Source organism: Hydra viridissima, unplaced genomic scaffold (assembly GCF_058129835.1).
Source record: "Hydra viridissima isolate aposymbiotic clone 2 unplaced genomic scaffold, HvirCarnegie_v1 scaffold_12, whole genome shotgun sequence".
In the NCBI taxonomy this organism is placed as follows: Eukaryota; Metazoa; Cnidaria; class Hydrozoa; order Anthoathecata; family Hydridae; genus Hydra; species Hydra viridissima.
In genome coordinates, this window is record NW_028324311.1 from 13313547 (window position 1) to 13326639 (window position 13093).

Below are 13093 nucleotides of genomic sequence, written 5' to 3' on the forward strand. Positions count from 1 at the left end.
GTCTTCAATTGTTTTTTAATGCTCCATTAGAATGAGAAATCTTAACTTTTTAAACTTTTCAAATCCAGTTTGAACCCAGAATTATATGTGTCAATCGCTTTCGCAAGTTGATTTTTTACTTCATAAGTGTGATTTTAATGTGTAACACCCAGTGATTTTTCAGGTCAATTGCACCAAAACGTTTTTAACATGTTTTGAGATTTTTGTTATAAAACATAGAAAGTAGCAATTTTAGTTGCTAGTAGAAACTGAGATTCCAGGAGATCTAATTTTTAGTCTGCAATCAAGTTATTTCAATTACATTTTACAAAAAAAAATTTATTTATTAAACGCCTTATTTTTTGAACATTTTTTATTTAGCTCAATAAAAACAAAATGGAATTTTTAGAAATTTTAAAGCACATTTTTTCATGAACAAAATCTTTGTTCTGTTTAAATCTAAATTAAATTAATAAATAAAACTAAAAAAAATCTAAATTAATGTAAAACTAAATTAACTACTTTTAATTTGGCTTTTTCATATTCCAATCAATTTTTTAAAGTTATATATATGTAAATATCTATAATAATGTTTAGTTCTTTTTTATTTAAAATCATAATTTATCTAAGTTGTTTATCCGAAGTTATTTTCTTGTTAGGTTAAAGCTCCGTGGATAAAAGAATTTTTAATCATGGAAAACACTGGACCTGACATGTGTACATATGTCCTGCCTAAGTACGAAATTACTTTAATCACTTTATTTTTACACTTTAAAATTACTTTAATTACTTTAATTACTAAAAAAGAACAAAAGTATAGTAGTGTTGTTGTTACTATTTTGTGTGCTATAAATATTTGGTGTTATCACATTCACAACCATAGTTTTTATAAGTAAAGCACTTATGAGAATTTTTAAATATCTCAATTATTATTTATTATTTTGTTAACATCATTGCAATTCAATGTTTGTTGATACACTTTTAGTACATCCAGTGAGCTAGAATACTTGGTAATCTACTGATTTCCTGATGATGAATATTGTTTTGCTTTATATGTGATAAGGTGCTTCACCAAATGTAGTGGTAAAGTGTTATAGTTTCACAGTTCTTAAAACAACTTTCTAAAATTCTTTGATCATGGTGATTGATAAAACTATTATCCTGTCTTAAACCATATTAATGGTTGTTTCTTGCTAAATATTTTATCTTTTTTATCTTCATCTCAAATACCTGACTTAATCATGTGTTATTTGATAAGTAATTGAGTGATTAGTAATTTGATGAGTATTTGTTTCATTTTATTCTCATTTGAAATTATTTGTAAAAAAAATACCTAAGTACAAAAAAAAATTTTTATAGGAATGTTTTGAGTTTATAAAAAGAGTTTAATATTATTTTAAAAAAAAGGAAGGGGGGGGAGGGTAATAAAATTGTCAAAATGTTATCAATTCTTTAGATGATTCATAAAGAATGTATAAATTAGGATGACCCTTAGCATACTGCAAGTTATTTTATATCTTTGGTTGATGTCTTTTATAAAATTAGAATAAGAGCAGCACATTACTCAGCCCTTTCATTGACAATTGCCAGCCCTTCTAAAACCTCTGTGCCCCCTTATAAAACCTCTGTACTTGAGTGTCCCCTTCAAATTCTTCCCCAAAGAGGAGAACCAACAGTAAGTCTGCTGGGATAATTTTTTTAGAGTTGACAGTGCAAAACTCTTGCAGACATTTTTTTGCAGGTTGCACCGAATGTATCAGACTATATGCTTGATATTTTTGAAGGGTTTAGAGAGCAATATTTTCTATTGCAGTAATCAGTATTCTTTTAAAATCAGGTGTTAGTCTAACATCAAGTAGCGAACAAGGTCCGTGAGTAAAGCATGAGCTTCTTACTTGTTGCTGGAGAGATGGATGCATATGGATAATTTAAAAGCATGAGTTGATGTTAATAATTGGTGCCTTAATTGCAAGTGGTACAATTATTAAGGCTTTGAGGTAGACAATCGCAAAAAACTGGCAAGATCACAGATATTGTGTTCTACTGATGTAATCATTCTGAGTTGGTTGTTAAAGAACCACTGGATTTAGTAGATGACTTAAGACATTGATTGTGCCACAAGCATGGCATCTGGCATTTGAAACTATTATCTGCAGTATGCCTAGAAATATGATTGTTAGCTCAACAAATTCTCCGTAGTCATCTCTGGTCTGTTTAGAATCCATCTGTGAACAAGAAAGTTCCACCAATAATTCTATTGATAGGTCTAGCAAGGTTGTCAGAAAATTTTCAAGATCTACAAATTGCCACTGGTTTTAAAAACTCTTTTAGAGTCATTTCAAAAGCAGCTCCTAATACCACTTTCATAACGTGTCAACATTCCAGAAAAGAAAATCTTCGTTCATTTTCTTTTTGATAAATGAACAAGTATCATCGATAACCTGTATTTGATGCAGTTGTATCAAAATCTGATCTTCAATGCGCCACTCTCTCAAAGACTTGAAGATTTTAGATTTATGTGCCTTTCCTGTTACAGCTGACAGTTTTGGAACACTCAGCAACTGTTCAACTCCAACACTAGAAATAAGGACTTCATGTTCGATTTTTATCCCTTTATCGTCCGATTGCAAAAATATGTAACACATTTTTTTATTTCCATTAATTGAAAAGACTAATAGTACGAGATAATTGAAGACATAAGTGGATGAAGGTGTTATGTTACACCAATATGGAACTGAGATATCAGGAGTTAAAGTTTTGAACACATATTGTTCTAGATATTTTTATATAGCAAAGATATGTTAATATTTATGGAGGGATATAGTAACGAAACACTTAAGATTGTGTATGTAATATTTAATTTCATGAAAAAAATGTGTTGTACATGTTTTTGAATTTTGTATTTTTGCGACATAACGCCTTCATCCACTTATGTCTTCAATTTCATTTTTAAGGGCCACCCTAATACATTTCATTAGGTTCTAATGTTCTAATTTTTTTAAACCATTTATAGGTTTTCTGTACGTTTAATTAAATTTTACTCTTTCACTTAAAATAAACGTCACCAGTTTTCTTCGCGACTTTAAAAACACGTGTTTTGACAATCAAGCTTTGCATAAAGGTGGTCATTAACAATTGACAGGTCATTTTTTAGTGGTCACATACGCATTGGTAAATGATATTATTAATAGTAATTTTAGTTAATTATAGTTTAATCTTTCGATGCTTTTTTGAGATTTATATATTTATCGCGTTTTTATACCTATAAAAGTTATGTAAGTTTTTTGTTCATTCTAGCCAAGATTATGTGATACTTGGAGGAACCAATCAATCAAATAACTACGATTTAACTCCAAATGAGAAAGACCGTGATTTCATTCTGAAAACGATATTTTCGATTTATCCTAGTATACAAGTGAGTCTTTTAAGTTAATGCACAAGCATTCTAGCCACACCCTAGCCCTTTTCCAATTCCACACACCCTCTCCTACAAAGCTTTTAAAAAAGTATTCGTTCCCCTAAATTGTAGGATATTTCTCTCTTCTCCCCTACCTCTTTCCTCTAAGATTAACTCATAGTGCGTCACCCATGGATGACATATCTGCAAATTGGTGTGATTTGCTTAAGCTTGTAGGTATCGTTATAACAATCTTTAGCACTTGTTCTAAGGTGTAAAGTTGTTTTGTTTTCACCCGCAGTTTAGAACGCTCAATTAAACGTACAAACGTGTGCATGAACACAGGCAATAATAAAGTTTTTGAATTGGATTTCAGTCTGCAGAAATATTAGAGGAGTGGGTTGGTTTACGTCCTTGTAGGAGTTCAATGCGCGTGGAAAAAGAAAATTTGTCTGTAAAAGCAAGTTCGGGATTAGAAAGGGTTATGAAGGTAGTATTTTTATCATTACTTTTGTTATTATTTTGCTTTTGATTTTGTCATGTTTTTCATAAAAAAAAATTTCTGTCTTTCGTAATGTTTCATTGATCAAACATAATGGCAGCATTTATTTTACAAAAGAAGTTTTTCTTTCTCCCGAGAGAATAATAGTTAAGAGTTAAATGAGCTCTATTAGACTGTTAAATCTCATCTTCTTTGCAATAGTAAAACTTACTTTTCACGGAAGTCAATTTTATTTTTTAGGTTGTACACAATTATGGTCATGGAGGTAGCGGCTTGACTGTTCATTGGGGCTGCGCTCTTGAAACTGTAAAGTTAATACAAGAGTCTTTAGCTGAAATCTAGCGACAACCGTGCTAATTAATTTGTAGTTAGTGTTGGTGACATTACTAAATCTATTTTCTAATTATAATTACAGTAATATAATATAATGCAGTATTTGGGTGGAGTCTTTTTTAAAAAATTTGCTTTCTTCTGGTTTTAAAGTGAGCAAGAGACCTGCACTTCTTTTGGAGATTTGTTTCTATTTCGTCTTGGGAAAATCCTTTTTGAAGCCGATTTAATTGCTATAGTAACGAAAGAAAAAGCAGGTTTTTTAGCTCATTGAAAAAACGTGAAGCTTCGGCGACGTTGTAAAGTGTTTGTTTTTAATATTTTGACTTAATTTTTCAGCGAAGCTGTAGGCCGAGTGGATGAAAACTTAAGCAAATGAGTTATAGATTGTGATTACACTTAATGATGCTTTAAACGTTTCGCGATCTTTCGAAATTATAAATTCTAAATTGAAGTAAAAGCTATAGGTTAATCTCTCTTCATAAAAAAAAATCATCATCGAATCCTTGGTTTGATGAAAACTAAAATTCAAGTTCAAAAAACTGAAACAATTGAAAAGGAAGCCACACAAACATGAAATTAACGGCAAACCTCTTTTAAGCGTAACAAAGTTGTTCATACGGTTCGCTATCTGAGCTTCGCTAACTGAAGTTTTTCCATTTTTGATAACTTTGTGACGGTCGAATTTGAATGAAGATAATCAAGTAATCGAAGAGTTTTAAAGCGTTTAAATTCATGGCATAGAACACGCACCTAACTTCCATGACATAGTAACGCATGGCATACTTGACCAGAGGCAAGCTATTCTCCGGGGATTAATCCGATAAAACGTAGACCATAATACTAAAAAATTCGTGAAAACGATCATTCTTCGAAAAATGATTATTCTCCCAAAATATAAAATACAATCCTGGTAATTTAAAAAATATTACGAGTTATCTTCGTGATAATAAAGAAAAAATCTCAAATTCACTGATCTTTAAAGAAAATTGTTGATAAAATTTTAGCATCGTATTTTTGATTTTTTTTTTTTCGTGAAGTACGAGAAAGTTATCGCAAATATGTTCGTGTTTGTTTTATAACATTGACCCCCTGAATCTAATTTTATAACATTGACCCCCTGAATCTAATTTCTTAACTGGCAAGTAAATAAGATATTCAACCTTGGATAAGTTTTCCATTCAAGAAAACGGCAAATGTAAGATGTTACTTAAGTTTGCATCGGTTTTTTTAAGGGCAGGAACTGATATTTTAAACTATTCAGAAAGTCAATTAATTGGCTTGCTGAATAGTTTAAAATATCAGTTCTTGTTCTAAAAAAAACTGAAGGACACTTAAGTAGCATCTTACATTTGTCCGACGTTTACCAACGCCGATTTTTTTAAGAATTGCTTTTAGGGTGTCAAAACAGATTTATAGATATATAGATTTTATTTTACACACAACTAACAAACCCACCAATGCCCGGCATGAATATGCAATTATGGGGATCCGTTGCCGCCTATAATTGACCTTTTTTGTTTGTTTGTTGTTTTGTTTTTTTTCTAATTATTTTTCTTTTATGACAACTTTATCATTTCAGAAAATTTATTCTTCATCAAAACAAAAACGCAAGTGGGAAAAAATAATCACTGTAAATAAATCCTGAACTAAATTCTGCTTCAGTCAATACCTTCTGATATAAAATATTCTGTTTTTCTTTCTGGAGCAAAAAATTGAAGAGATCTCTTTCGAACTTCAGCTCTGGATTTTTTGGGAACTTAATTTTTTGAAAAATATTTTTAGCAACTTTTATTTTTTTTTTTAGGGGAAGGAGGTTTACTGAACGAAATGGGAACTGAACTTTTGAAAATTTTGGAAAATGTTTTGTGAAATTCTCACCTTTTTTTTTTAAAAGGCCCTGAAGTCAGGTACCCAGTAACCTTGAGTAGGTATCCTCTAAGGGGAGGAAGAAAATTTTTTAAATATAAACCCACCCCTAAAAGAATTTTTACTGAAGACACTTTCTAAAACTCTCGTTGCCAGTGGTACTTGCTATAGTAAACTGGGGTGACCCAATAAAGAGAGATACCGCCAGGGTACGCCCCGGGCGCTGAAGCATACTCTATGATCTAACCCTTGGAAATTTAGGCCCCCATGCCAAATTTGGTAAGGATAGATCCAAAGGTGTAGATTTCTATGAGGGACAAACAAAAAACTTTCAGCTTTACATATAAGATATACATTGTCAAAATGTTTTTAAATTTTGAAAATTTCAGTATAACATGCATCTAAAGCAACTGAACATCCTTCTTTTCTCGTCGATTGGTTTTTCAAACATTTTTGAAATTGTGAAATGCACTAAAATTAGATTACAAAAATAATTATTTCACTCAATTTTTATCTTCGGAAAAATATTCTAAAACAGAATCTAAGAGAGATAACTATATTAAAAGTTTGGACCAAGACATAACCTGCATAACTTTTTCATCACAGTTGCTTAACATATCATAACAGTAATCTTTTTTTAAGAGCGTATTTTCACTGATGCAGGAGTCAAATCTTTTAGCGCACTAAAAATAAAAAGTAACAGTATTTGTACAAAACATCTTGAATAGACTAATACACTAACTTTCGGTCGTATTTTCAATTGATATAATATATAAGATGAAAAAAGAACTTATTTTAGTAATTAAACGAACAATTTTTTTCTAAGGGAGTCAAACACAACAAGGACTTTAAAAAAAACATTTTTACCTCACTAATTGGAGAAGCATCGCCCCAACCTAGATGAAGACACCGTACAAACAAAGTGGTATGTTAATCAGAATTTGGGAAACTTTTATTGTTTTTAAATGAGTTTAACACCGCACGTTTTTTAAAATGCAAAGATAGAGGGGGTCCCGAGTGCAAAGATAAACTGAGAAGTAAAAAAAACAAAATCTTGCAACGACAACGTTCAAAAGTGAGCATCTTTTTACAATGTAAACTAGACTTAAAAACAATGATATATTATATATACTAGATGTCTAACTTGCGGGATTTTATTGGACAAAAAGTGAAGCCGCTTTTTTTGTTTACAAATTGAATCCGCCATTTGTAATAAGGGCAAAAACTATATCCGCCATTTGTAATAAGGGCAAAAACTATATCCGCCATTTGTAATAAGGGCAAAAACTATATCCGACGTGCGAAATAAAAGTTAAAAATGCACGTTTTTGCCCGAATTAGAAATGGCTCCCACGGCTTCACATTTCGGATCGAAGTTAGACATCTAGTATATATAATATATCATTGCTTAAAAATAATAATTATGCTGATAATAATAATAATGCTTACAGTTGTATTAGTTAAAATTATTCAATACAAGCATTTATTGAACAACTTCAATTTATTTATTGTAATCGGCTATTTAATTGATTTATACTAAAAGATTGACTTTTACCTTTTATACTGACTGCTACATTTACTAAAGTTGCATACGCTACCAAGACCAGAACTAGTTTCATCTTCATTTTTGTATTTGAATTGCAAAAAAAAAAAACATTTTCTTTAATTATAAACTTATGAACGCATCTGTTTAAACAAGTTTAAATTTAATATTGGCTATAAAAGTTTTATCGAAAATAAAACCCCCTTTTTTTTCTACATGCTGTAACGCCGCACCTTTTTTTTTTCTTTAGTAGACGAAATGACGAAGTTTTTGTACATACCAATCGCTTAAAGTCATGATATTTTAAATTATGAAATCATTTTGTAAGATGAAACTTTTTTTTTTGACATTTTTGTGCTTCATTTTGGTGTTTTTATCTTATTTAACCATTTGCACTCGAATGGCGACACGGTAAATTCCTCAGTAACTCAATCAACCAATTATCTTTATTTTTCTTAAGTCATTTAAACACATCTATTTGTTTTGTTGAAAATTTGCATGTACCTTTTGCCACTTTTTTAAAAATATATTTTTTTGAAGTCATCTATTTTTGTGCACGTTTGCAAAAAAGTACGCTCGAGTTACTGGTTGGTCATACAAAAAAATCTCGAGTGCAAAGAGTTAAAGTTGGAGTCTTAGATATCTATTGTAGCAGTCAAAACATGAAAAAAACGCTGCTCATTACGTTGTCAAAATAGAAATGCTTCATCATTCAAATGACAACATATTACTATCATTAACAGGTCTATCAGGTTATAACGGGTTTCTTTCCAACTACGTTAATTAGTTCACAGCTGATTAACTTTTAAGTTTTTTAAGTTCCAAGTTCTTTTTTTAAGTTTTTAAAGTTCTAAGTTTCAAGTTTTTAAGAGTTTTTCAAGTTCCATGTGGTACGGCTAGATAAAACGTAAGAAGACATTTTCAAACGCAAATTTTAAGGTATTAAGTTTCGACATGAACTGTTTAAATTAAAAAAACAGACACACTTAATAGGAACAGTTCTTACACGTTTTTGCTTCTACCAAAGTAGTAGAAAAAATGAGTGTAAGGTCGCTTCCATTTTATGGCTTTTATCTCACTCCATTACCCTCTTTTTTCCCAAAAAAAACAAAAGGCACAATATGAAAGCAGGATATACTCTGAAAAAAAAAAGAATGATTTATTTGTAAACAAAAAAAAAAAAAAAAAAAAAAAAAAATGAAACAAGGTTTTAATCAAACTACAATGATAAATGCAGTATAATCGAGTAGGAAGGGAATATGGTTGGTAAAGTTTTTAAGTAACGTGATATAAAATTATGAGCTATGGTCTATTATCGTCATTTTGGCTAGGAGAAAGTCCATTTTAAAATCTCTTTCTATATTTAAAAGGTTAGTTTAATGGTAGCCCCAATTTGATTATAAATTTAAAAATTCGTTTATTCAAAAATTTTTTCAACTATTTGAACTTTATTAGATGCCATGCTTATCATAAATCCAAAGCAACTTTAACTAACACTGTTGAAAATATAATTATGTCCACTTCTTTAATTGTTGTAATCAGCGACATTTGTTCGATGAACTGCAAAAGAAAAATTGTGCAAGCTTGACTAAAACACACTCACTTACACACTCATTCTTACACATAGACACACACAGACAATGACAAGGAATTAGTCACTGACACTGACAAGGAATTAGTCAAAGCAAATATCAAAAACAATTTTAACGCAAACGATAGAATGAATCTGAAAAGTTTTCTAATCTTCAGAAGGTTGACTTACACTGTCGCTTGACTCAGTGTCAACTATATACGCTGCTGCAACGATAATAGAAGTTGCAAGTAGAAAGTTGTCATTTATTAACTTTATGTCAATCTCTGCCCCAGTTGCTTTGCTCAACAATTTATAAATAACATCTCGTTCTATGTAAACAACATCCAAGAGTTTTACGGTAACATCGTGAACAACAGTTGCATGCAAACCAGGACAATTTCTACCTAAATAATAAAAATATTATATTTGCAAATTCAAAATATTGTTATAGCGTAGCAGTCGTAGTAAATACAACACGGCACGCAAATAGATTAAATGCAAATTTTTTTTTTTTTTAAAACTACTTTGATTATCCGTTGTTGTGAAAAACAAAAGCTATTAAATATCGAGAGAAAAAAAAATCTCACGTAAGACCTCCAACAGCATTTCTATATGAGTTAACGGAGAAATAAACGGCAGTCGAAAGTCTAAGGTTTTCAAAACCCGCATCTCTGACCGTATTACGCATTCGATAGAAAATTGCATATCGCAATTTGATAAAAACCTTTTTACTTTTAATGGCGACAACGCCTAAAAAAATAAACGACAATTATATATATATATATATATATATATATATATATATATATATATATATATATATATATATATATATATATATATATATATATATATATATATATATATATATATATATAATATATATATAAAAATAAATGACAATAACATTAGTAACAACAACCAAAAACAATAACATCAACAACAACAGCAACAACAACAACCATTCGGTTAATACAACAAAAAAGTTGAAACAAGTTTAAAAAAAGGGAAAAGTAAAAAAACACCTTGGTGTAGAATTATGTTTTTTTGGTAATATTTAATATCAGTTATAAACCGATTCTGAAAATGAAATAATAAATTTATACTACCTTGTAGTTCGATACAAGTTTGCTGGCTATTTGAACACAGCTAATCGCCCTCAACGGTACTTGATCATTTACTCGGACTTCAACAGATGCCCAATCTACTTTTTTATTATTGCTACAAGAGTTGCAAACAATCTCCTGGAGTTGAGTGATGTGCTTTGTCATAAACCTATTAAAATAATGCGTAACAATCAAATAATGCATGATAAATAATGCGTAATCATTAAATTTGTAATACTCCATTATGTTGACATGATGGCAATAAATTTATAGATTCGTAACTAGAAAATGCTATTTGAAAATCAGTTGAAAACAAAATCTTAGTATTAATATATACAGCAGGAAAAAAAATCATCTTAGATGACCCAATATCCAGTTCCAGGAAAAATACGATATAGAGATAAGGTTAGGAGTGACTTTTTTTTTTTGTTTGAAACCAAAAAATAAAATTTACCAACAATTTTGATTAATAATAAAAAAAAAAGTCAAAATAAGAAAATCGTTCTCGAGTATTCTAACCATAGAAATGTGGATTAGAAATGTAATTTGTCTGTAGAAAAAACTACTAGTGATGGAGTAAACTTGTGTCCTGAATTCCCACAGAAATACTTTTGCTTAAGGCTTTTTTCTATTTAGAAAACTAAAAAAAAAAGCTTTCGTGTGCAATGTTTCTTAATTTTAAGTAAAAAAAACATTCTTTGGGAATCCAGCGAAAGATTTTAACAATACTTTTAACTTCACACCTTTTATTTACTAACTTGTTACTATATAAAAATCTTTCTCTTACTATAAAGCATCTGCAACACTAAAAACATCTTTCTAATACTGTAAAGAACAACCTACTTGTCGAATAACTCAACTGCAAGGTATCGCACTTCAACTGGCATATTTAACTTCTTACATATATTGAACACAAGCTCTAGAAAGAAATTAGAGCTCGGAAAAAAACTACTCTCAAATTCCTTATATTCATAAACTTGCTATAAAATATATCTAAAAATATATCATACACTATAATATACATACATACATACATACATACATACATACATACATACATACATACATACATACATACATACATACATACATACAAACATACATACATACATACATACATACATACATACATACATACATACATACATACATACATACATACATACATATATATATATATATATATATACACAGTATGTGCCAAAATTTTCACCATGTTTGAACAAAAAAATATTTTATATATATTTTAATAGAAAAGCTGTAAAGAAAAATGAAATTTTAGTTTTATTAATTAAATTTAAGACTTAGCTAAATGAAAATATTGCTTTTTATTAAATTTAGAGGATATTGGATTTTTTTTTAAAATTTTTATGTAAAGAGCTAATGGTGACAATTTTGTCGCAAATGAAAGCAATTAACATATTTGCCCACAGTTAATTAGGCATACAACATAAATTAATAGCCTTATGACTAAAATGATTGAGTTATCAACTTTTCACATATTTTTAACGATTAAATATCATTTAAAGTTTGATTTTGTTTACAAAACATAAAAAAAAGTATTGTTATTATCATCATGAGGAAAATAAATCTTGAACTAGAAAAAAATATTGTGGAAAGGCTTAAATCCTGACAATCTTATCGTGAAATTGCAGCTGAGTTCGGAAAGTCTCATAATCTCATATATAAAATCAAATTGCTCAATAATTTAGAAGTAAATAAGCCTACTAGTGGTTGAAAGAAAACTTTTACACCAAGAGACTAAAGAACAATCGCTCGTTTAATTGCTTCTGGAGAGTCTAAAACTGCAAAGGATGTTACTAATTTAATGAAAACAGCTATGGGACTCATGTTTCAGTGCGGACAGTCAATAGAGAGCTCAAAAGAGTTAGTTTTCGATCCAGAAGAAAGATCAAGAAACCATTGTTAGTTTCTCGCCCCCGCCAAGCTCGTTTAAATTATGCTAAACTTCATGCACACATGACTTTTGATGACTTTTATGACTGGATTTGGACAGATGAAAGTAAAACTAATATGTTTGGATCAGATGGTATAAGATAAACTTGGAGAAAGCCTAATTCACCATTAAGTGCTCGAGATTTTACACCAACCATTAAATATGGTAGAGGAAAACTCTTGTTTTGGGGATGTTTCTGTGCTCGTGGAGTTGGTGAATTAGTGAAAATTAATGGAATAATGAACGCTGATGACTATATCAACATCCTTAAGGTTGGATAGTTCAAGTCCCTTCAAAAATGGGGCAGAACTGTACGTTACTTGATGTTCATGCATTTTTTGTTTTTAGATTTTTTTTTTTTAATTAAAATTAATTTAAACTAACAAAAATCATCTTCAAAATTTATAAGGGAGTCCCTACCAGCAGCTTTTGCAGTTTTGAAGGCTCCATCATTTTTTGTTGATTCGTCAATAAACTGTTGTGTTCTCTGAGCTAGAGTTTTGAGACAGTCTTCTAACAACTCAGTACTTGTATATAGATCTGCAACGCTGTAAAAAGACTCCAGAGGTGAGCCAAAGATCTTTGAAGTGCTTGCAGAGGTCATGAAATTTTTTAGATCAATCTCATTCAGCTGATCAACGTTTCATTTCATCAACATGAGTTTAATCTCACTTTAAGCTAGAACAAGTATTTTATTACAAAAAAAAAAAGTTAAAAAAAACAAAAAAAAGAAGAAATCAAAAAGAAGTTTTAATTGTAGTGTTCACATATTTTTTGAAAACTTTTATATGCATGTGTTTTATTAAATCAATTACTGTTATTGGAAAACATGCCACA

General features: G+C 29.9%; 2 protein-coding genes and 1 long non-coding RNA gene across 7 annotated transcripts in view; 1 reads left to right on the forward strand and 2 right to left on the reverse strand.

Moving 5' to 3' along the window:
* The window catches only part of LOC149881362 (D-amino acid oxidase-like), a 21735-nt gene extending 16523 nt beyond the window's left edge, over positions 1-5212 (forward strand). Inside the window, exons 7-11 of one of the 3 annotated variants that reach the window (XR_016445731.1) lie at positions 639-715; positions 965-1062; positions 3277-3394; positions 3753-3866; positions 4119-5212. Coding sequence is in view for 1 of the 3 variants with exons in the window: in XM_090069115.1 (XP_089925241.1) it covers positions 639-715; positions 3277-3394; positions 3753-3866; positions 4119-4220 (411 nt within the window). In the remaining 2 variants the exon portion in view is untranslated. Of the gene's footprint in view, positions 1-638; positions 716-964; positions 1063-3276; positions 3395-3677; positions 3867-4118 lie in introns of all 3 variants that reach the window. The other 2 variants (XR_016445730.1, XM_090069115.1) reach the window with 2 other exon arrangements.
* A 1201-nt stretch (positions 5213-6413) lies between these two features.
* On the reverse strand, positions 6414-7756 carry LOC149881363 (uncharacterized). The gene is made up of 4 exons (XR_016445732.1): positions 7633-7756; positions 6945-6973; positions 6662-6760; positions 6414-6548 (listed from the first exon to the last, which is right to left on the reverse strand). It is a non-coding gene; the product is annotated as an uncharacterized LOC149881363 (long non-coding RNA).
* Positions 7757-9036: 1280 nt separating this feature from the next.
* On the reverse strand, positions 9037-12967 carry LOC149881364 (cyclin N-terminal domain-containing protein 1-like). 3 transcript variants are annotated; one of them, XR_016445456.1, is made up of 6 exons: positions 12677-12967; positions 11143-11218; positions 10303-10468; positions 9788-9943; positions 9383-9597; positions 9037-9180 (listed from the first exon to the last, which is right to left on the reverse strand). XR_016445456.1 is itself a non-coding variant. In XM_090068271.1 (6 exons), the coding sequence occupies exons 1-6, from the start codon at positions 12858-12860 to the stop codon at positions 9088-9090; spliced, it is 897 nt and encodes a 298-aa protein (XP_089924397.1). In that variant the 5' UTR covers positions 12861-12967; the 3' UTR covers positions 9037-9087. The 3 variants fall into 3 exon arrangements, 2 of the variants coding, with proteins under 2 accessions (XP_089924397.1, XP_089924398.1); XM_090068271.1 differs by having other exon boundaries at positions 9781-9943; XM_090068272.1 differs by lacking the exon at positions 11143-11218 and having other exon boundaries at positions 9781-9943; positions 12677-12813.
* Positions 12968-13093: the final 126 nt, after the last annotated feature.